This window comes from Gadus chalcogrammus, chromosome 16 (genome assembly GCF_026213295.1).
Source record: "Gadus chalcogrammus isolate NIFS_2021 chromosome 16, NIFS_Gcha_1.0, whole genome shotgun sequence".
Lineage (NCBI taxonomy): Eukaryota > Metazoa > Chordata > Actinopteri > Gadiformes > Gadidae > Gadus > Gadus chalcogrammus.
This window is the reverse complement of record NC_079427.1, coordinates 1,604,176-1,628,696: the sequence shown is the minus strand read 5'-3', so window position 1 is coordinate 1,628,696 and position 24,521 is coordinate 1,604,176. Positions and strand designations below refer to the sequence as shown.

The window sequence follows — 24,521 nt, the reverse complement described above, 5'->3', positions numbered from 1 at the left end:
GAGTCTGGATATGGCAAGAGTGCTACTCTACTGCAAAGAGCGCCGACATGAAGAAGCTGTTCGGATCCTCACACACGCCATCTTAGATCAATAGACATGGTGGCTCCACTGGTTAGGCCACGCCCCCTTCACCCTTCACCCCCCCCCCTACGGTCCTGCAACCCTATGTTCTTGGAGTGACCCACATCAACAACTCTGTGGTGCTGGCGGAACCAGGACTGGTTTTGGACGTTGTTTTGACTGGAAGTGCTATTACAGAAATGCTTGAAGTTTACAGAGTGTTGGGTGAACACTGGAGCCATTGGTGTGAAGTTCAGTGGCAGGGCGAGTTAATACAGCTGTTGGGAGAGGCTGTGTGTGTGTGTGTGTGTGTGTGTGTGTGTGTGTGTGTGTGTGTGTGTGTGTGTGTGTGTGTGTGTGTGTGTGTGTGTGTGTGTGTGTGTGTGTGTGTGTGTGTGTGTGTGTGTGTGTGTGTGTGTGTGTGTGTCCCCACAGGAAGGGAAAGAGACAATATGTTTAGCTCAGCAGCGTGTGGATCAATAAAACTGCCAATGGAATGATCCACTGGCCTTCCTAAGTGCGTTTTATTTCAACAAACCGGCCCCACCCGACTTTAACCACTCGGGCTGTAAAAGACAGACGGGGACCACATCCTCACAACCAGCTCTGGAATGTATGGAGAGGAGTGACAGTGGGCCAGGAAATAACATACATGGTACAAAGTCTACATCTGAAAGTGTATGGTTTTATAGTCTAGGGTAACCCATACCCGCTTCTTTGACTTCATGTTTCAAAAAAGCAAAAAGGAAGAAAAATGTTTCTTCCTCCTGTAAGAAGCTTTCTGAATAAGAGCTCTAAATAACAGCCAGCTCGTCAGTAGCAGTTGAGAGTGAGGTGCCTTGCTCTGGGAAACCTCGACACTCACAGGACGCTAGGAGGGGCCGGGGATCGAACTAGCCACCTTACGGTGACCAGCCAACCCGTACTAACTCCTGGGCCACATACCGCCCATTAACAGAAAGCATGCTTTGTCTAATGAGTCAGAATGTGTCCCTCTGTGGGAGTCAACCCAGCACGGCCACGGAGGAGTCAGGGCCCAGACTGGAGGCTTTGTCAGAAGTGGAGCATGAAAAGCCATTCAAACACCCCCGCAACAAGGAGAGAAGAAAAAAGGACACGTACTTTGCTGTGGTCTCCTCGTCATACTTGGTCTTCAAATCAAAGAGCTCTGCCTGAGATGTTTCAAGTGCTTTAAAAAGAGAACATGCAAGTGTTTTGATCAGAACAACAAGTGGTACAGAATCCTTTAAACATATCAAAGTCGGTGTGGGATTAGCATTATGTTTTAGTCATGTTGGACGGGCAGAATGCGTGGGCCTTTAAGAGACTGGAAGGGGGGGGGGGGGGGGGGGGTGGTGGTAGGTACCTGTCTGTAAGGACTGGCTTTTGTGGTCAGCCTCCTCCAACCGTGAGGACATGGAGTCTCTGCTCTCCTGAAGCTTCCTGCAGGGAGACAGGAGAGAGACAGGAGAGAGAGAGACAGAGAGAGAGAGAGACAGAGAGACAGAGAGAGAGCGAGAGAGACACAGAGAGAGAGAGAGAAAGAAAGAGAGACAGCGAGAGAGAGCGAGAGAGACACAGAGAGAGAGACAGAGAGACAGAGAGACAGAGAGAGAGACAGAGACAGAGAGAGAGAGACAGAGAGAGAGAGAGAGAGAGAGAGAGTCACAGAGTGAGAGAGAGAGAGAGACACAGTCAGTAAATCGTCAGCCGCTCACGTTAACCAGCAGCTGTAACAATTCCTTTTTCCCACCATGTCTGAAGTGTTTTCCTCTCTCTGAAAAAATCCCCTCCCAATACAACCCACTCCTCATTAAGCAGGCCTATTAGACAGGAATGTCTGGCCACTGGGCCACTCCGGGCCGGGGGGGTGGAGGAGGGAGGAGGGAGGAGGGAGAGATGGTTAGAGCGCGAGGGGGGGACAGGGGAAGGGGAGAGAGGGAGAGAGAGAGAGAGAGAGAGACAGAGAGACAGAGAGGAGAAGTGAGCGAGCGAGAAAGCGAGAGAGGAAACAGGGGAGGGCAACAGGACAGTCAGAAGGAAAGAGAGAGAGAGAGAGAGAAAGAGGGAAGGCGATGTGAAACCACTGAGAGAAAATAGATTACTTCTTAGAAAAAAACATAATTTGGGCTACGCAGAGAAATTGATAAAAATAGAAGAAAAACGTCCATAACATGGCGCGGAGAGTCTTAAACACACTCTTTGATGCCCTCCCCCTCTCCCTAAAAGTCGGTCACTCCCGTCCTCACTATTATCCCGCTCCCAGCTTGTGCTTTCATCTCCCCCTCGCTGTAGGATCAAATGCATCAGAGGTGCCATCCATTTATTGCCCTCTCTCAGTCACAGGAAGTCAGCCCTCTGCCGACAGGAAGGGGGCCTATAAAACCCTGACGTACAGGAAGTACAGTGAGACAATTGATCTTCTACTGTAGATCTGCTGCCTGGCTGGGAATCACGGCGCTGCAGGATAGGCTCAGGCCCGCCGCGGGATTCAGCACAAATTGGGTCAGGGGGAAGAGTTGACTTTCTGGTTGGCAGCATCGATTCGTCATTCGTTGTCGTGAACTTTAAACGAAACCGTAACAGTAAATCAAAGAACTGTCCCACCTGGAGACGTCGTTCGGTCACACTACCGTTTCCCCGAAGCACAGACCGAAGACTGACGCAACGCTACAAAAACTATTGCAACCCGCCGGAAATGTCGGAAGAACATTCAATAACATAATAAGGCTCATGTTTTGGCTGAGCTACAGATCGGGGACGCAGGATCCTAAATAAACACGGACTAACGATCTGATGACCGATGCGTCCCGGATCACACACGCTCGGCCCGTGGCCGGCCTGGAGCGAGACACCAGGGGGGAGACACCAGGGGGGAGACACCAGGGGGGAGACACCAGGGGGGAGGCCAGACGGGGGTTCTGTTTGACACAAGCGTGGTTTGTCGATTTTATCTGTGTAGCCCTAAATCACAGGTACAGTATCAAAGGGCTTAACAGGCCGTTTGTTTATGACCCCCCCCCCCCCCCCCCCCCCCCGCTGACCCTGGCCCCCCAGAGGGCAAGAATAAACTCCCTTCATTAGCGAGGAAGAAATCTTGAGAAGGAACGCAGAGTGGGGGATTCCTCCTTCCAGGGGGGGTCAGAAGTGCAATGGGGGCCATAATGACACACATACATGCAGGCGAAACATGAGATACGTGCTCGGCCTGCAAGCAAATGGAGCCTCCCATGCAACACACAGCATCGCAATGACCTCTCCCTTTGTGATCCATGTTCCAAAATATATACATATATACATATATATATGATGTATATATACATATATATATGATGTAAAATATACATATTTATTTCTTCAATGTGTTTCATTATTCCTGCCGTTGTTTCCCGGCCCCAGAGGTCGGTGGGAGCGCCATGCGGGCCGTCGTGTGCGTTGGGAAGGCTGCAGTGCATTCTGGGAGCTCCTGATCCGAGAGGGGGCGAGGACGCACCGCTATGACCCCTCTCAGATCAGCAGCCCCCCCCCGCCACACAGGGGGCTGTGGAGACACACCGCCGCGACCCCAGCCAATCAGAGCCAGAGCTCCGGCTGGGCTTTATTTTAACATTTAATCTGAAACCTTTCGGGCCGTCGAGGCAGAGGGGAATTAGCGGGCTAACGCTCCGCAGCCAATCATTACCTCCGTCTGACGGGCCAGCGCCTGTTCATTTCAAGCCCTGCTGGATTCTATTTATTACCACGCGGCTTTGCTAAACTCACTGCGGGCTACGGCGCCGTACGCTCACTCGCTCACACACACACACACACACACACACACACACACACACACACACACACACACACACACACACACACACACACACACACACACACACACACACACACACACACACACACACACACACACACACACACTATATTCCTAGATACAATGTTGGACTATGTCTGGGACTCTGTATCTCGGTATAAATAAGTATTCCATCCCAATGTAGGAGTGTCTGAGACTCTGGGTTAGCTTACTGTAAACACCCTCACAGGGTTTGCGTTGACGTTGATATTACAGATGTAATGGCTGAAATTGTTTGGTTAAAATAGAGAACGAAGGCCTCCGCCTGACGCATTGCCATATCGGTATTATTAGCGGAAACTAATTCGAGTCTGAAACTTGAAGCTTGACATTTGATTTTACAAAAAGATAAACCAAATCTAATGAACAAAATGTAGTTATGGCCAACTTGATCTCTGAACTAGATCAATCGGAACACATGAAATAGCTGGAAATATCTCACTGAGCAATATTCAATTGTCCCATTTGACATTTGATTAGTTGGGCTTACTATGAAGATGTGATTTAATTAAAAAACCCAGAATACAAGTTCTACTTTGATAGAGTGCGGATTCCCCTCAGGGCTTAAGAACTCCACTCCAAAGACAAGGAGACATCCAGTAGCCCCTCCAGAATGAGTCTGCTTCACCTATGAAGATCAACCTCGGTCCACCTATAGAAGCTCCTCGTTTAGTCCCAGCATGCGCCTTTTTAATCGCGCCCTCCCGCTTCAAACCCTCACAGGATCACAGGACACATGTGACACAATACGACGTCCCTTCATTAAAGTTGAATGCCTTTGCTCAAAGCCAGAAGGCCGCCTGCTTCACGTCAAGAGCTGGAGTCAGAAATAACAGCGCTTAAATATAAATCCTGGGTTGATAGTGATGAAGGTACACCTCCAGAGCCCATTCAATATAACATCCCGAACATGAGGAACACTCGTGCTCCGTAACGCATCGCGGCGTCACTAAACATTTGATATGTTTTGTAAAGCGCCTTTTGTGCAAAATTGCAATACAAGCTGCCTAACAATACAATTAAAATGAACCAAAATAGATCAACAAATAAAATGGCTCAACTAATTCGGTATGAATGAGCGGGAGAGGGGGACAAACAGGAAGCAGACACACACACAGCAGACGCACACAGACACACACACACACAGCAGACGCACACAGACACACACACACAGAGCAGACAGACACACAGATACACACAGACAGAGCAGACAGACACACAGACACAGAGCAGACAGACACACAGATACACACAGACAGAGCAGACAGACACACAGACACAGAGCAGACAGACACACAGATACACACAGACAGAGCAGACAGACAGACACACAGATACACACAGACAGAGCAGACAGACAGACACACAGACACACACACCTCTCCTTCTCTGCATAGTCATGGTGGAGCTGCTGCTGCTTCTCCTGCGCCAGGTTCTCCGCCTGGTTCTTCATGGACTGCTCATACTCCCGGATCTTCTCCTTCAGCGACTTGATGGTCACCTCTGGAGGGCGGCAGGCGGGACAGCGGGAGTGAGACCAGAGGTGAGACAACACAACAAACAGAGGGATGTAAACAGGTGGCAACGATCAGAGCGCAGCGGTCGCTCTCCCGGGGCTCCTTGGCTCGTCCTCGGCTCCTCCGAGCAGCCTAACCCGGGGCTGCATAGCGTTTCCATAGGATAAATATAATCCTCCCATCGATTCCCAGTGGGTACACTGTACGCATTAGGTGTGCGCTCGTGTTGAAAGCCGTAACCTGCTGACGGCAAGGCTCCGTACGGAGGAGCCTGAAATACATCTCACACATTACTGGCCTAATAAATAGGCCTGCGCGCGTCAGGGAGGAAGATATAAGGGAGTGAGACAAAGATAAAGAGAACTGCTGCTGCTTGCTGCCTTTGACTGAGAGCTCTGAGCACCCTGTGTGTGTGTGTGTGTGTGTGTGTGTGTGTGTGTGTGTGTGTGTGTCTGTGTGTGTGTCTGTGTGTGTGTGTGTGTGTGTGTGTGTGTGTGTGTGTGTGTGTGTGTGTGTGTGTGTGTGTGTGTGTGTGTGTGTGTGTGTGTGTGTGTGTGTGTGTGTGTGTGTGTGTGATTTAAACTCCAGTCTCACGGCCCAGACACATAATCAATAGGCGAGCGGCCCCTCTGAGCCCTCTTACCCCTTAACTGCCTAACTGAACTTTAAACATTTAGGTTGCGGGGATCAATGGCCCCTGTACTCCGCGTGTACACGTGCGCGCGTGCGTGTCAGTGCACGTGTGTGTGTGTGTGTGTTCCGGGAGTGGGAGTTCCACTGTGTTTGGGGGTTTAAATACCCCCCCCCTCCCCGCCCGCCCTCCACTGAGGGAGGAAGGAAGAATAAAAGATGGGGGAACCGAAAAATCAATGGCAGAATAGAACTCTGCCGGTATCGAGCTGTTCCAATTAACTTGCGTCGCGGGGCAGGGGGGGCAGGGGGGGGGATTCCAAAACATTGCCCCAGCTCTCCCCCCCCCCCCCCCCCTGCTCTGATATGAACTGCTGGTATCGCTCCCCACTCTCTCCGCTCCCATCATTCCCGGCGCTCCACCTCATCCCACCTCACAGCGAGTCCTGCCTGTCGGCTCCCATCCGTCAGGCCACGTCTCCCGGGAAGGAGTTCTTACTCTGCCTTCCCCCCCGTTCCAGGGACACCTATCTAGAGGAGCGTGCGACGTCTCTTTTGCCGTTATTAACAAAAGGTGGGTTCTGGAACGATTCCCCGGCAACTGTCTCTCCAGGGAGACGTAAGGAGCTCGCGTCACCGTGACAACAAACTCATCCGCTAGGTATTAGCACCTGGAGCGCCCCGGGCACGGCGCCCGCCCGCCCTGCGTGCCGTAGAGCCGTCGGGACTCGAGGTACGCACGCAAACAAATGAAACACACACGCTCGCACAAATTACAAACACACAAATAAACACGGACCGGAGCTCGCTCGCCTGGGGTGCCCTCATAAAACATGCAAATAAAAACACACGCATGCAAACCCACACGCACCTGGATGAAAACACACACACACAGGTTTGTTTAGGTGTGTGCGTGCGTACGTTTGTGGGCGTGTAGATGTATGTGTGCTTAGGGGTGTGTGTGTGTCGGTGAGTGTGTGCGTACATGCGTGTGCGTGTCTGTGTGTAGGTGTGTGCGTGTAGGTGTGTGAGTAAATACTTGTGCGTTTGTGTAGGTGTGTGAGTACGTATGTGTGTAGGTGTGTGCGTGCGTACATATGCGTGTATGTAGGTGTGTGCGTGCGTGCGTACGTATGCGTGTGTGTGTGTAGGTGTGTGTCTGTGCCTGTGTAGGTGTGTGAGTACATACTTGTGCATTTGTGTAGGTGTGCGAGTACGTACATGTGTGTGTAGGTGTGTGAGTGCGTGTGTGTAGGTGTGTGAGTACATACTTGTGCGTTTGTGTAGGTGTGTGCGTGCCTGTGTAGGTGTGCGAGTACATACTTGTGTGTGTAGGTGTGTGCGTGCGTACGTGTAGGTGTGTGCGTGCGTGTAGGTGTGTGCGTGCGTACATGTGTGTGTGCGTGCGTGTGTGTAGGTGTGTGTGTGCGACCGACCTTGGTTCTTGACCTCGGCGAACTCCTTGTTGTAGTCGTCCAGGGTCTCCCGGAGCTTGGCGTTCTCCGTCTCGATGTCGTGCATCCTCTGGAGCTTCAGCTGCAGCTGCTGGGTGAGCTCCAGCACCGGCACGGGGTCTGGGACGCACACACACGCAGGAAGATGCACACACACACACACACACAGTCACACACACACACACACACAGGCAGACACACACAGACGCAGACACGCACAGACGCAGAAACACACACACACACACAGACGCAGAAACACACACACACGCAGAAACACACACACACGCAGAAACACACAGACGCAGAAACACACACACACACTTCCTGTTAAACATGGCTCTCCACATGGACAGCTCAACACGTCACAGACTGAAGTACCGATGACCAAGGCTCAACGGGCCCCCTGGCTGTGGGCATCAGCCCCGCCGGGGTGCCCTTCAGCCATCCCTACCGGACGGAAAGCTTCAACTCAGCTCTCCTTTTATTACGAATGCATTATGTTATGGGTTTGCTTTGGTGTATTTTTGTTGCTCATATCACTTTAATCATTCTTTCTAAAACCGTAACACTAATAACAGTATCATTTTAATAACAACAGAGTTTATTGGTCTCAGCAAACTGTCTTTAACAAAGGCCCCACAGAGAACCCCAGGATTATTGGACTGATACCTTCATGAAGACACCTCTCTACACACGCACAGACACGCACACACTTCTAAAAGAGCAAGGCCAGCTGAGAGACTTTATACCAACAGAGCCACGCAATCAGCCCGGCCATGAGATGAGCAGCGATGCACGGAGAGCGAGGGAGCGCACGGGAAGACGAGACGGAATGAAAGAACAACAGAGACAGTGACGCGCGCAAACACAGATCACAGCGCCCCGATTAACACAAAATGGTCGACTTTGATACGCGGCCGCCACGAGTGGGAGTGGGGGGGGGGGGGGGGGGGGGCGCGGCTGAAGACTGGAAACCACAGAGGAATCAAAGGGGACAGAATACAGAGAGACCGGGGAACTTTCCACAGGTTCTCTCTGACACACACACACACACACACACACACACACACACACACACACACACACACACACACACACACACACAGCTGGGCTGTCTGTCAGGGTGGTGGTGAGAGGCCTGTCAGTCAGACCAATCACAACTGATTGGTGCTCATGGGTGGCAGGCCGGTGACAGGCCGCCAAGAGACTCGGGCCATGCTCATCCGCACGCCGGCTAAGAGAGCAGTTTGGGTGCGTGTACCGATAAGAGAGACTGACAGCTTACAGCTGGGGGTGAGAGCCCCCTCTGTGTGTGTGTGTGTGTGTGTGTGTGTGTGTGTGTGTGTGTGTGTGTGTGTGTGTGTGTGTGTGTGTGTGTGTGTGTGTGTGTGTGTGTGTGTGTGTGTGTGTGTGTGTGTGTGTGTGTGTCATGTCTGACGCAGTAAGATATCTTAACTATGCTAATGGAAGATCAGCATGGCGCGATTGGGGAATTTCACGCTGATTTGATGTTGTCAAGGTGAAACGCCGCACACAGACACACACACACACACACAGGCTTGTGTGTGTCGACTTTCCCACTCTGGCACGCACAATACAAGCAGCCCTCCACTCGGACACCGTATCTGCCCGGCTGCCCTTGGAAATCAACTTTGTGCGTTTCTTATCGAGCCTTCGTCCTTCAGCGCGGCTCCTTCCCAGAGCAGCGGCGCGCTAACAGCAGTGTGAGCGCTGGGCCCGTGGAGCTCCCCGCCGCAGCCAGACACTTTTAATCTGAGGCCAGCACAGCACACTGACTAACCAGGCCTTCGCTGATGGAAGACAGAACAAAACACACTGTTTCCTCTCTCCAGACTGCTGCATTAGTCACTCCTCTGTGCACGTGTGTGTGTGTGTGTGTGTGTTTGTGTGTGTGTGTGTGTGTGTGTGTGTGTGTGTGTGTCTGAGTGGGTGTGTGTGTGTGTGTGTGTGTGTGTGTGTGTGTGTGTGTGTCTGAGCTTGTGTGTGTGTCTGAGCTTGTGTGTGTGTCTGAGTGTGTCTGTGTGTGTGTGTGTGAGCGCGTGTGTGTGTCTGAGCGTGTCTGTGTGTGTGTGTGTGTGTGAGCGCGTGTGTCTGAGCTTGTGTGTGTGTGTGTCTGTGTGTGTGTGTGTGTGTGTGTCTGAGCTTGTGTGTGTGTGTGTGTGTGTGTGTGTGTGTGTGTGTGCGCAGCGGGCATTACATCATTGTCTCGCTGCGAGTTAAGAATAGCCCCGTCAGGCCCGGCGCTGACTTATTGGGAGCAGTACAATCCAAAGATATTACTGTAGGTCTATTCTCACGGGGCCGGCGCGACCTCCTTACGCTATACATGAACCCCGCTGCGCTGCGGTCTCTACGTGCGCAGCCCTCCAGGGTCCCCGGCTCGGTTTAAAATAAACAGCCACCTCACCCGCGCCAATGTGACCGTGTTCTGTACATTGGAGCACGCCACCTCCTCCCTCTTCCTCTCCCCCCTCCTCTCCCCCCTCCTCCTCCCCCTCCCCGGGAGCCAATCCCGGGCGTGCTCGTCATCCGTGTCCGAGACGCATCCTTCTGCTCGGGACGCTTTCGGGGGGGTGGGGCGCAGAGGGGGACCGGGGCCTCGCGGGGACATATTAAGGCGTTACACACGCCTGGGTGCACGGTGAAGGAGAACCAGAGTGGGGGGGGGGGTGGGGGGGGGTCGCTGGTGCGTCGCCGATTCTCTTCCCCATGATGCACGTCAGGCGCGTCCATGTCACCAGGCGTGTCTCACGCTCGGCAGGTGTGTCCCTCCCCTGTCAGGTGTGTCCCCCCCTCGTCAGAGGTGTCCCCATCAGAATGCTGCCTTATCTCAGCTGACGACTGAAGTGAAGCCTGTACACAACGCCTGTACACAACGCCTGTACACAACGCCTGTACACAACGCCTGTACACAACGCCTGTACACAACGCCTGTACACAACGCCTGTACACAACGCCTGTACACAGCGCATATACACAACACCTGGGCTTACACACACACAGTACATTTATCTTACCTGGGACATCGATTAGTTTCTTGTAGACGGTCAAGAAGGCGGCTTCTGCTTCTTTACTTCTTTTACTCAACGCATCGATCTGAGCGGGGAGAGAAGGACAGGCAGTGTGAGATAGAGCGGAGCCCGCCTGAATGACACATCCATACTCTGAGCCCCCCCACCCCCTCCAAGAGAGAGAGGGAGAGGGAGAGAGACGGGGGAGAGAGAGAGGGAGAGAGACAGAGCGAAAGGGCGAAACAGAGAGAGACAGGGACAAGGGAGAGACAGAGACAAAAGATAAAGATGGGGAGTGGGACAAGGGAGAAAGAGTGGGACAGAGTGGGAGAGAGAGAGAGAGAGAGAGAGAGAATTGCTGTCTTGCTGGCCCCCCGCCCGCCCCGGCCCCTTGCTGCGGGGGGGGGGGGGGGGGGGGGGGGGGGGGCCTTGCTGTGGGGGGGGGGGGGGGGGGGGGGGGACCTGTCATGGCTGGGCCGGTGTTTCCTCTGCCTTGAACCGCCTCAGCTGTTCAGCCGACGACGGATAAGGAACGCCGGCCGCACACGCACACGCCAGCCTGCTCACATCTGGTTGTGGGCCTGGCCGTGTGTGTGCATGTGTACGTGTACGGGTGAGTGTGTTAGTGCGCGCGTCAGTGTGTTTTTATACATGTGCGCGTGCGCGTGCGTGTGTGTCTATGAGTGTGTGTGCGTATGTATGTGTGTATGTGTATGTACACGTGTATACGTGTGTGTATACGCGTTTGCATGTGTGCGTGCGTGTGTGTGTGTGTGTGTATTCGTTTGTACGTGTGCGTGTGTGTGAATGACTGTGTGTGCGCGTGTGCGTGTGCGTGTGTCACAGTGTCCCTTGGAGCGCTGACATCATTAAACAGCTGGCCCGGCCCTCGCCGTCACAGCAGGCGTAGATTATTCCGCGGGCTCTTAGCGTCGGCGCGGCGCGCGGATCCATTACCGGCGACGGCCATTAGCAGAGCCGCGCGTTCCAGCGCTGATGCTATCGAAATGGACGGCGGCATTAGCATGGATCTATAGGAGATTAATCTAAAACCCATACTGGGAACACCAACTTTTCTTTCATAAGGGTGGTCGATGCTCCCGCTGCAGCGCCGCGAACCGCCTGGAATAAACTGGAACAACCCCATCTCTGTTGGCCCGCCGCTGACGAAACAGCGTAAGCCATCGACAAAGAGGCTAAGCTAAGAACAATCGCGAGCGGAGGGGGAAAAAGGGAAGCGCGGGCTCTGAGCAGGCAGAAGCAGATGTTGCAGCGGTGCTGCTACTGAACTGGCCTGGATCTCTGCCTTGTGTTGCTCTCCAGCACAGTAACCCAGAGAAAGTTGGTGGTAAAAAAATAAATAACACAAAACAAAAGCCTATAAAAGTCCAAATATAAAGTCCTCACATTCCTGGCCAAGCCAGTAGTGTAGTGGATGGGTGGTTTAGGGGCGGCTGCCACGGTAAACAGAGTGGGCTACATGTAATACTGCCCGGCCTCCTATGGGAACCTAATAAATCTCCTTGCATGGCTTTGATTCCCTGCTCGCTTTTTAGCCGCAAAACATCTGGTGCTGAGTAGGCTGGGGCCAGCACCCCCTCGTTCGCTAGCCTCAAACGGGCTCCCTCTCCCCGTCTGTCCACGTCTCCCTCCCACATTATCTCACCCAGTTCTTTCCTCCCAACACAGTTTTGGTTTTGCTGTCTCCCTCCCCCCTCCCCCCTCCCTCCCTCGTGATTTTCCATGTGCGTCGGGCTAAGGCGACCGTGCGCTAGCTGTGCGTGTCCCTGCGATGCACAGGGCTTCGATTGGTGGAACTTAAACAGAAGTGGGCCGTAACACCCGGGCCGGCTCTGACCCGGGGTCGGGCTCCTACGAGGACTTCCTGTGCTGGGGGACGGCGGGGCCCAACAGAGGGGCCGCTAATGGGGGATTACAGATGCAGTCCGCTAATGCCTTCAACACAGCAACATTAGAATAAGTGTGTGTTCCTGTGTGTGTGTGTGTGTGTGTGTGTGTGAGTGTGTGTGTGTGTGTGTGTGTGTGTGTGTGTGTGTGTGTGTGTGTGTGTGTGTGTGTGTGTGTGTCAGGGGAAGATGACACTATAGGCGGGGGGACATAATGAGAGGGTTCAGGGTACGACCATTAATAACCGTAGAATAACATGCACAGCCATTCTTCGGACGCAGGCATCTCCCACACAGACACGCACACACACACACACCACCAAGCACACACACTCCCACACCCCCCACGAGCGCACACACGCCACCACAAAGGCAACGGGGGGGGGGGGGGGTGCGTTGGCGGTGGGGAGCGTTGCGACGGCAGAATGACTGGGCCAAGGTCAGTGGTACAGTCGCTTTATATAGCGCAGCATGGGAGGCAGGAAATAGACGTTTAATGTAGGACACACCCGACGGTTAGAGGCAGCAGGTTAACTCAAGGACCAGAGCCATTAGACGACCACCCAGTGTCTCCACACACACACAACGCTCAGCCCGGGGCGGCTCTTTAAAGAACTAGCATTAAGGCTCCCCGCCCCGGCTCTCTCCTTACATATACACACGGCTTAGTGACACGCAGCAACACACAAATTATACCGCGCCAGTATCGGTGGGCTGCACCAGTGCTTGGCACTGCAAACGCTACCCCTACCTACGCTGTTCCAACACGCACGCACGCACACGCAGAGACACACACAAGCACGCACACAGACACACGCAGAGACACACATACAACTACAGACACACACACACACACACACACACACAAACAGACACACACACAAGCACAGCACACAAACAGGAACAGAAAAACAAACACACACAAACGCACACTTGCATTCAGAGACAAACACTCAGACACACACGCACACAGACACACGCAGAGACAAACACACAGCCACACTTGCACAAAAGCACAGACACATACACACATGAGCACGCACACGCGCACACACACACACACACACACACACGTCAGCACCTAGTGCCACCATCCGTCAGCAGCGGCCGGCGCCCCTATCTAGGCGCGGCGTGTGAAGGGCACAGGGCTGACCTGTGCGTGTGTGCATGCATGTGTGTGGCCCCACTGGAGTCTGATAAGGGCAGGCTATGGGAAGCAGAGACTGAAGCCTGGGATAATGGAAAACCTTATCTGATCGATGGACCAACAAGGAACACTAAACGAGAAACACACACAGATACGCACGCACACACACACACGCACGGGCACACACGTGAACCCGCCACAACACACACACACCACAAACGCAGAAGGCACGCACGCCTATTCCCAATAACATAACCTGTTCACCAGAGTAACTTCTGAAAGGGCCCAGGTCTTCAGGGAGCCGTGGCCCGTTATTGGAGATTATAATAACTGGAGGACGATCCCTTCCCAATGTCACCGGCGGGGTCTCTCCAGATCTCAAGAGCCCTCAGTGGTAGCTCGGAGTTTGTTAGCTTTGTTTGCCTCCTCTGTGGTTCTTGGCCACCGTGTTCGTCTTGACGTGCGAGCGGAGCCAGCCCGTGAAACTAATTTTGGATAAGCTAGCCCGGGGCTTCATCTGGGCAGACTGGCTCACACTTCTATCTTGTCCTTGATCAAAGCATTCAAGGGGTAAGCAAACAAAACGGGGGCTTAAATAACATCTCGTCTGGCGAGTTTCGTGCTCCGGCATGTGCCCGCGCTGAACGGCGGCCTGATTGATCGGCCGGGAACACAGGAGAGGGTCGCCGACTCAGAACATCACAGGCACGTCTCTCTACCAGGCGTCTCGGCGCTCGGGGACCACCCACGATGCACTGGGGCAGGAGCAGGGGGCGGGGGAGTGCACCGCGTGTTGAGGTGTGTCAACGGGAGAGAGCAGGGCACAGGGAACGACGATAGAGTCAACAGCGCTGTAGTTATATTACGACTATTCCTGGTCCCTAAGTAGAGGGCTGAGCGTCAGCCGAACACCAGGAACCACCGCAGCAGCTCGTAGAGAACCGTGGGTCTGGCTCTGTGTGGAACCAACACTCAGTGGCTGGAGGAACCACGGTACCACGGCAACCCACTGTTAAACCGTCTTATTCACTGTACGAACCACTGTAACCCAGTTAACCCAGTGTTAAAGTGTCATATTCACTGTATGAACCACTGTAATCCAGTAAACCCAGTGTTAAACCGTCTTAATCACTGTACAAACCACTGTAACCCAGTAAACCCAGTGTTAAACCGTCTTAATCACTGTACGAACCACTGTAACCCAGTAAACCCAGTGTTAAACTGTCATATTGAACCACTGTAACCCAGTAAACCCAGTGTTAAACTGTCATATTGAACCACTGTAACCCAGTAAACCCAGTGTTAAACCGTCTTATTCACTGTACGAACCACTGTAACCCAGTAAACCCAGTGTTAAACTGTCATATTGAACCACTGTAACCCAGTAAACCCAGTGTTAAACCGTCTTAATCACTGTACGAACCACTGTAACCCAGTAAACCCAGTGTTAAACTGTCATATTAAACCACTGTAACCCAGTAAACCCAGTGTTAAACTGTCATATTGAACCACTGTAACCCAGTAAACCCAGTGTTAAACTGTCATATTGAACCACTGTAACCCAGTAAACCCAGTGTTAAACCGCCTTATTCACTGTACGAACCACTGTAACCCAGTAAACCCAGTGTTAAACCGTCATATTCACTGTACGAACCACTGTAACCCAGTAAACCCAGTGTTAAACTGTCTTATTCACTGTATGAACCACTGTAACCCAGTAAACCCAGTGTTAAACCGCCTTATTCACTGTACGAACCACTGTAACCCAGTAAACCCAGTGTTAAACTGTCATATTGAACCACTGTAACCCAGTAAACCCAGTGTTAAACTGTCATATTGAACCACTGTAACCCAGTAAACCCAGTGTTAAAGTGTCGTATTCACTGTATGAACTGTTACACGGTACCCAGTGATAAAGTGTCGTATTCACTGTATGAACTGTTACATGGTACCCAGTGATAAACTGTAATATTCCATGGCTGTTGGCAAAGCAGCCCTGTCACTATCTGTCTAGTTGATTGCGTGTGCATATCTCTCTCTGTGTGTGTGTGTGTGTGTGTGTGTGTGTGTGTGTGTGTGTGTGTGTGTGTGTGTGTGTGTGTGTGTGTGTGTGTGTGTGTGTGTGTGTGTGTGTGTGTGTGTGTGTGTGTGTGTGTGTGTGTGTGTGTGTGTGTGTTGCCCGTCCAACCACCCCTCCCCCAGTCGGCGCCCCCGGCCGGCTCCCCCCTGCCCTTTGACTCCCCCATATGGGGGGGAGTGGACGGGGGAGGTATATAGCTGCCAGACAGCAGGAGTCATGATCAAAATAGGCCCCAAAGATGGAGCCCAGATATCAGGAGGGGCGCAGTGTATAATGGGCTACACACACACACACACACACACACACACACACACACACACACACACACACACACACACACACACACACACACACACACACACACACACACACACACACACACACACACACACACACACACACACGACCAAGGTCATGCCGTGTAGAAACCCTGGACCAAGTGTTGCCCGGGATCTAAATAAATACGGCAGTGTGCGAGGGGCTCATGCTACAAAAAATATAAGAATAACAAAGAGTCCACAGAGTCATGCAGCTCCGCCAAATTGGAAGAAATGGCATTTGGAGCGACGTGATTGGCTCCCGCCAGGGTTCTGAGGTGGCTTCGCTCTCCTTCACAGGATGCAATTTAAACACACCCCCGGGCTATAGGACATGGTGAACAGGACACAACATGAAGAGAGGAGGAGGGCATGAGAGGGGACGAGAGAGAGAGAGAGAGAGAACGAGAGAGGGGACGAGAGAGGGAGGACGAGAGAGGGGACGAGAGAGAGAGGGGACGAGAGAGAGAGAGAGAGAGGGGACGAGAGAGGGAGGACGAGAGAGGGGACGAGAGAGAGAGAGAGAGAGAGAGAGAGAGAGAGAGAGAGAGAGAGAGAGAGAGAGAGAGAGAGAGAGAGAGAGAGAGAGAGAGAGAGAGAGAGAGAGAGAGAGAGAGAGAGAGAGAGAGAGAGAGAGAGAGAGAGAGGTGTGGGAGGGTGAGATTGGCACTAGAGTGGTGACAGGAGTTAGAAAGAAGCACAGAGAATAAGATGACTTAGGAGCCCGTTTGAAAACCGCCAAAAGAGTTGAGAAGTGGATCGGCGCCAACGGTCGCTGAATGTCAAGCAGCCTTTCGGAACTCCATTGTTTGAAGGCTTTGTTTGAGCACCAGAGTCTATCAGTGTGTCAATACAATACAACACCGCACACACGCTAAACACACACACACACTCAATAACACACTCACCTCTCCCTGGAAGCTCTTGAGCAAGGGGGCAACCTGTTTCCTTAGATCCTGAAAGACAAAAAGAGAGGACAGGTCAGGGAAGTGAGCGGGGTCAACAGCAGGGGGCTCCTCCCCGCGCCCGGCCTCGCACGCCGCTGAACGCCCCCGACGGCCGACACACCGGGAGAATCGCTCCGGCGTCCGCCGCGCGCGACCGCGGCACAGAGGAGGAATTCACACGCGGCAACATTGTTTGCCATAAATTAAATCCGGGGATGAATAATGAGCGGTGCGTGTGTGGGGGCGGGCAGCAGCAGGCAGCTCGGTACCCTCAGGTGCAGGCAGCGACTGTGCAGCGCACGTGAACAGGTGCAGCGCCACCTGGGCTGCCCAGAGGCCTGCCTCCTGCACCGGAGAAGGAGCGGACGGAGGAGGGGGGGGTGAACAAGAGGTAGCGAGAGAATGAAAAATCAAGCTGGCGCGCTGGGCCTGCACAAGACGCACTTTTACCAGGAAAAGCATTGGCTCCCCCCCCCCCCCCCCCCCCCATCCCCCCAAGGTCCCATCGCATGACTTTCCAGTGCGAGTCAGCTCTTTGAGTGGAGATAGCCGGCCCCGTGCGTGCATCAGGGGAACATGCAAATCACCGTGCTGCGCTGACTGAACCCCGGCTACAGCGACTGAACTGGAGCATACTGTAAAAAGCACCGCAGAATAGGACATTCTGTACAGCCCCACTGGGGAGCAGCGTGGCCGCACGCACGCACGCACGCACGCACGCACGCACGCACGCACGCACGCACGCACGCACGCACGCTCGCACGCAAATTAACACGTACACGTGTGTACGTACACACATATGTACATTTATGTACGTACACACACACGTACTTACACACACGTACTCACACACACACACACACACACACGTACTCTCTCACACACACACGTACTCTCTCTCACACACACACACACCCTAATGAAGATGTGAAGTAGGCCAATGACAGATGTGAGTCCGCGTGCGTCCTTTGGAAACCTTCATCCGATGCCTTCTAGGCTAAATCCCAGCCGACCGAGGCCAGCGCAGGCAGCCTCACCCGACCCGGGCCCCGGCCTCCACGGCCTCAAGGGACCGGCCTAATCCCGGGCCGGTCTAGACGGGGCCCTTGTCTGTGGCTGAGGACAGGTCGCGACCCCGTCGACCCCTCTCCATTGTCCTCTCATCAGGGGTGCCGGTGGCCGTTTGTCTGGGCCAATTCAATATCCCCCCGCCTGTTAGTGATAATGACCCCCGCCCCCCCTCGCTGTCGCCGCTCCCAGGCCTTTCCCACACAGATGCACGATCAGCGTGCAGGCGAGACCCCCCTCCCCCACCCCCTCTGCCCGCACCCCCACACGACTCCCCACCGCTCATTTGCATCAGATAGCGTTCTTATTTCAGTGTGGACGTTGGGTTGGGCCGGGGTGGAACAGGGCGAGCGTTACACCAGCACCGTCGAGGCATCGCTACGGGATGCCCTAGATAAAAAACCTAAATAAACTCTACATCCAATCACCTGATCCTCTGAATAATGTGCGTCAGCGTGGATGAATGTCGACTCGTAAAATATGATCCGAATCCGAACGGGAATCGAAGGTGCGATGGCGCTCGTCTCCCGCCCGTGTAAACAGGATGCGGAGGGGAACGAAAGGTTGCGTTCCAGGCGGTAATGTGTTTGTCTTCCCAGACGCGAGCCATCTATCTGGGATGGCATCGAGCTGGAGATTGTGGGCTCTTGCTGCCGGCCATGTTCACCTCATTACGTTCGCTGGGCGCCTTCCACGTAGCATGAGAAGCTGATTACCGTGCGAGCGTGTTTCAACAAAGGAGACGGACCCAACCACTTATTCACCTTGTGGTGCGCACACGCACGCACACACACACATGCACGCACGCTCGCGCCTAACACACACACACACACACACACACACACACACACACACACACACACACACACACACACACACACACACACACACACAAACACATGCGTGCCCAACACTCTCACACTTAATATTCAAGTCCTCAATTGTGAATTGTATCGTCTCACAAATATATTATAATATATATATTATTATTATTTATAGTTATTATATATACTGTATTATCATACGATAACCTCAGATTATTATTTTGATTATTTCCCTTTAAAATGTAAGAAACTAACCAAGATGGTGGATGTATATCCAACATGATATTTTTCGCCCGCATTTAATTTCCCTTTAGCCCTTTAATTTCTTCCGTGTCTTCAATAAAGCGGGCCTCTGATCACGCCGATGTATTGATTTATTCTCACACATCTCCAGCCCTGTGTTCTTCCCACAGACCCCCCCCCCCCCCCCGTCTCCACATTAAAAGCCCCCTTTGGCGTCCAGCCTCTCGATCTAACTCTGCCTAACCTTGAACACCACACACACACACACACACACACCAGGGCACTGGGGGGGCACCGGGGGGGATAAATATATACAAGTAAACAGGGAAGCCCCCCCCCCGGGCACGGCGCCCCCCACCCCCAGCACGGAGGCCCCCAGGTCTAAACCCTAAAGCCCCCACCGGCTCGCTCCCGGCTGCTCCCCTCCCCCTCCCCTCTCCTCTCCCTCCCCTCTCCCTCCCCTCTCCTCTCCTCCCCCTCCAACACCAGAGATTTATGACCGTATAACATAACAATGCACACAGACACCATGGACAATGTGTGTGTGTGTGTGTGTGTGTGGGGGGGGGGGTTTTCGGTGCGCACGCGGGTTTGTGTGGCTGTGTGGGTGTGGGTGAGTGTGATGCATTGTATGTGTGTGTGTGTGTGTGTGTGTGTGTGTGTTGCACTGTGTGTGTCTGTGTGTATGTCTTGCAGTGTGTGTTTCTCTTGCAGTGTGTGTGTGTGGTTGAGTGTCTCTTGCAGATTGTGTGTGTGTGGTCTTGAGTGTCTCTTGCAGTGTGTGTGTGTGTGTGTGTCTCTTGCAAGTGTGTGTATCTCTTGCAGTGCGTGTGTGTGTCTCTTACAGTGTGTGTGTGTGTGTGTGTGTGTGTGTGTGTGTGTGTGTGTGTGTGTGTGTGTGTGTGTGTGTGTGTGTGTGTGTCTTGCAGTGTGTGTGTCTTGCAGTGTGTGTGTCTTGCGTGTGTGTGTGTGTTTGTGTGTGTCTCTTGCAGTGTGTGTGGCTTGCGTGCGTGTGTGTTTGTGTGTGTCTTGCAGTGTGTGTTTGTGTGTGTCTCTTGCAGTGTGTGTGGCTTGCGTGCGTGTGTGTTTGTGTGTGTCTTGCAGTGTGTGTTTGTGTGTGTCTTGCAGTGTGTGTGTGTGTGTGTGTGTGTTTGTGTGTGTCTCCTGCAGTGTGTGTGTGTGTCTTGCAGTGTGTGTGTGTGTATGTGTCTCCTGCAGTGTGTGTGTGTGTGTGTGTGTGTGTGTGTCTCCTGCAGTGTGTGTGTGTGTGTGTGTGGGGAGCGAGGGGGTGTAAAGGCAGCAGGAGATGGATGGCCAGTGTGTAAGCTGTCGGCAGACAGCAGACAGGCCGGCCCAAGGAATCCTCCAGGGAGGGTGGAACTCCCATTCGCTGTCTGTCTGCCCTGCAGCTAAACTCACACACACACACACACACACACACACACACACACACACACACACACACACACACACACATACACACACAGTTGTGCAGTTTGCTAGGTTTGCCTCTGGCCAGCAATCTTTGGTGTATTTTTTCACACACACATACATACACACACACACACAGTTGTTTTACTACGGCTGCCTGTGGCCAGTGATCTTTGGGCCACTGAACAAGCGCTCCTCCTCTCTTGGTGAACAGAGCTAGGGAGGAGCTCTCTGACTAAAACACAAGTTAGGAACCAGATTCATTATTCAGACTACCCCCTCAGAGCAGCGAGAGGCTCGGAGGGGAGGACTTTGGCTTTTTCTTTTTCCTGGCGTGTTAGACCTTTTGAATTATGAAAACTTTATTTTAGCTCTGCATTTCTTTTGCGTGCCTCTCCAAAGCCCAAACCGCCCGGGTGCGGGGGTGCGGGTGTGTGTGTGTGTGTGTGTGTGTGTGTGTGTGTGTGTGTGTGTGTGTGTGTGTGTGTGTGTGTGTGTGTGTGTGTGTGTGTGTGTGTGTGTGTCTGTGTGTCTGTGTGTGTGTGTGTGCACGCGCGTGCGTGTGTGATTATGCAGACCAGGAGTGCAGTTCACGCTGAGTGCAGCTCAGCAGACTAGACAGAGTCTACATGGGGCCGGTCTCTGTGCTGCTGAATAATGGATCAGAGACGGACTGCTTCAGCCTGACGCAGCCTGATCTGATGTGACTGATCGCCGCTGACTGGCTGGACCACAGAGAGCCCACAGCCCGACTACACAGCCCCGCCATTGACCGCCAGCGCACAAGCACGCACAGGCCGGCGAAACAAACGCACCTCTGTGAACAGGAGTCTCACACTCGCACGCACACGCACACGCACGCAAACGCACACACACACACACACACAAACAAACAGAGGCATGCACACACACACACGCACACTCAAGACGCACACACACAAACGCTCAAAGGCACACACACAAACACATCCACACGCAAAAACAAGCACACACACACACACAAACAGGCACACCTACGCAGACACACACACACACACACACACACACACTGGCAGCCTGTTTAATTTACGCGCTGCTTCCTGCAGCAGAGGAGCCCACTGTCGCCGTAATCATACGAGCGTGCAGATATGGCGCTGCGCTGCGTGGAGCCTCTGGAAGCAGCCCTGTAATGAAGCCCATCTCTCCTTGGCACCCGGGCTCAGGTTCCTCCCCCGCATACCGGGCCCATGCCAGGGGCCACACCGACGCCACAGGAGCCCTTCTAAATCACAGCCTTGTTACATTGATGAATGTGTGTGTCCTGTTCCTTGATCTGGGCTATCTGGCTCACACAACCGTGTGTGTGTGTGTGTGTGTGTGTGTGTGTGTGTGTGTGTGTGTGTGTGTGTGTGTGTGTGTGTGTGTGTGTGTGTGTGTGTGTGTGTGTGTGTGTGTGTGTGTGTGTGTGTGTACGTGTGTACGTGTGTGTACGTGTGTGTACGTGTGTGTGTACGTGTGTGTACGTGTGTGTGTGCCTCTACTTAGTGAGATTTGAGATGCATGTTTAGGGTAAGGGGAAATCAAGCTCTTTTCGTATGCAAGAACTGTTTTCTCTGGTGTGTGTTTCCCCATCTAGGGTGGGCTGTGCGCTTAAGTCAATACTCACAATCCTGTGGTAGAAATATTAATAGGCCTACTGTTTTCTCCATTGAGAGTTGACTATTTTTCCATCCTTGGTCTAGTCTATTCATGCATAATTCATTAAACCATCAATAATTCACCATGGTGACATTACCAATAATAACACAATAATACTTTGTTTTCACTGTGCGGTTTAAAATAAACGTGTTGCCCATGGTAACGGAGATGAAACAAAATATTCCCAGGAGGAGAGACTGGAACACAGGAACAGGACAGAATTCCCTCCTGATCCCACTTAGTAGTGATGTCACACGCTCTGTCTCTCCCTCTCTCTCCCTCTCCCTCTCTCTCCCTCTCTGTCTGTCCCTTTCTCCATCTCTTTCTATCTTCCTCCTCTGTATGTGCCTCCTTCATCCTTCTTTTCCCCACCCTCTATCTCTCCCCCCCTTCTACCCCCACCTCTCCCTCTCTCCCCCCCAGCCTCCCCCTTTACCTCTTTCTCCCTCTCCCTCCCCATGCCTGTAGCACTAACACAAACACACAGCCTCTGCCTCCTGCCGACATTAAAGAACTGGGTCAGATAGGTCTGCTTGGTCTCTTTAGGATTTCAGGGAGACTAATGGGAGGGACTATTTTGGGGGAGCTAAGCTTGCATTTCCAGTGTCGGCTCCCCTTGTGTGCCTTCTTCAGGAAATATTCAGGGCTAGATTAACGAGGTTGACAGATATATACAAGGCGCACAATAGGCGAGAATACCGTCGCCATAAAACAGCTCCAAGGTTGGACGGACGCATCCGTCTTTAGGTGTGCGTGTGTGCGTGTGCGTGTGCGTGTGTATCCAGGCTGGTCCCTCACCTCCGGTGTGTTCTTCTTGAACTCCCGGCTGAGGTCGATGAGAGTTTTTCTGGACTGTTCGCTCTCATCCTGTCGGTTGGCGAGCTGTGTGGCCGTTGTATCCAGCTCTTTCTGCAACACAACCACACAACATGATCAGAGGGGCGCGCACTCACACACACACACACCATGATCAGAGGGGGGCGTGCACACACACACCACATGATCAGAGGGGCCAACACACACAACATGATCAGAGGGGCCAACACACACACACACACACACACACGATCAGAGGGGAGCAAACACAAACACACACAACATGATCAGAGGGGCCAACATAACCACACACACACACACACACACACACACACACACACACACACACACACTCTTCATAACGGGATAATTAAACAATCAATTGGGTTTCGCTCCACGGGAGTGTTGGTCAATACGTCTGGACCGGTGTCTTGAGTCCCCGCGGTTACACATGGAAACCTGAGCGCGCCCGGAGACGTCTGTCCAAAGCAGAGGCCACTGGCCCCGGTCACGCCACAACGCTGTCCAGACCTCTCTCGCTCTCTCTCTCTCTCTCTCTCTCTCTCACGCATTTCATAACAGTCTCTCAGACTGCCCACCCCCCCTCCCAGCACACACACACACCGAACACAACAATGTAATACGACCGTTATCCATTAGAACAACAACAACAACAACAACAACAACAGTGTTGTCAAGGCCCGGCCCGTCTTTACATCAATCCATTTTACCATCGTTATTAATAGACGATTATGGGATACGTTCCGGACAACGTGCCAAGTGCTGACATTAACGAGACATCCAGGACTGGTAAGGAGGACTGCAGTGTGTGTGTGTGTGTGTGTGTGTGTGTGTGTGTGTGTGTGCTCCTCCCCCCCCCCCCCCCCCAATGATTCCCAGGTTTGTCTCTTCAGATCCCTTCCATCCCTCCCGTGCCATCAACCCCTCTTCCAGCGTAGCCCCCCCACCTCCCACCGCCGTCATCAGCCCCCCGAGAACCGCCCACCCCCCACCCCCTGAGAGTGATTAAATGCTGCTGAAGGCCCGTTATGCTAACTAACGCACTAATCATTTAATACACACATAACCGCAGGGGCCCTCGTGGGCACAGTGTACCGAACAAGGTCCCAGAACACACAAATGAAAGCACGCTTCCAAGACAAACTCACACACGCCCACACACACACACACAGACACACGACCACACACACGGACACACACAACCCTCCGTAGAAACGGTGTGATCAAGAACTAATTAGACAGCATTCCCCCTCTCCTCCCAAACAGACTTGACTAAAAATTCCCCCAAGTACGATCATGTTCCGTTTAAGGATTAGAGGAACCGGAAAACCATGTTGCACACCCCGCGGTTAGAGTTGTTCCGATACCAATACCAGCATCGGGAGTTCCTCCGATACTAAATGAAATGCAGCATCGGTTATCGAGTACGCGAGTCTATGCACCGATCCGATACAATCACATTACTGGCTCCTTTACTACAAAGGGAAAGACCGTAACAAA

General features: G+C 52.9%; 1 protein-coding gene across 2 annotated transcripts in view; it reads right to left on the bottom strand.

Annotated features, from left to right (window-relative positions):
- The window catches only part of cux1b (cut-like homeobox 1b), an 83,183-nt gene that overhangs the window by 45,316 nt on the left and 13,346 nt on the right, over positions 1-24,521 (bottom strand). For both annotated transcript variants that reach the window (XM_056612421.1, XM_056612422.1), the window contains exons 2-8: positions 22,983-23,093; positions 16,903-16,950; positions 10,550-10,628; positions 7,494-7,631; positions 5,290-5,413; positions 1,427-1,503; positions 1,183-1,249 (exon numbers count right to left, since the gene is read on the bottom strand). In XM_056612421.1, coding sequence (XP_056468396.1) covers positions 1,183-1,249; positions 1,427-1,503; positions 5,290-5,413; positions 7,494-7,631; positions 10,550-10,628; positions 16,903-16,950; positions 22,983-23,093 — 644 coding nt within the window. The remainder of the gene's footprint in view (positions 1-1,182; positions 1,250-1,426; positions 1,504-5,289; positions 5,414-7,493; positions 7,632-10,549; positions 10,629-16,902; positions 16,951-22,982; positions 23,094-24,521) is intronic.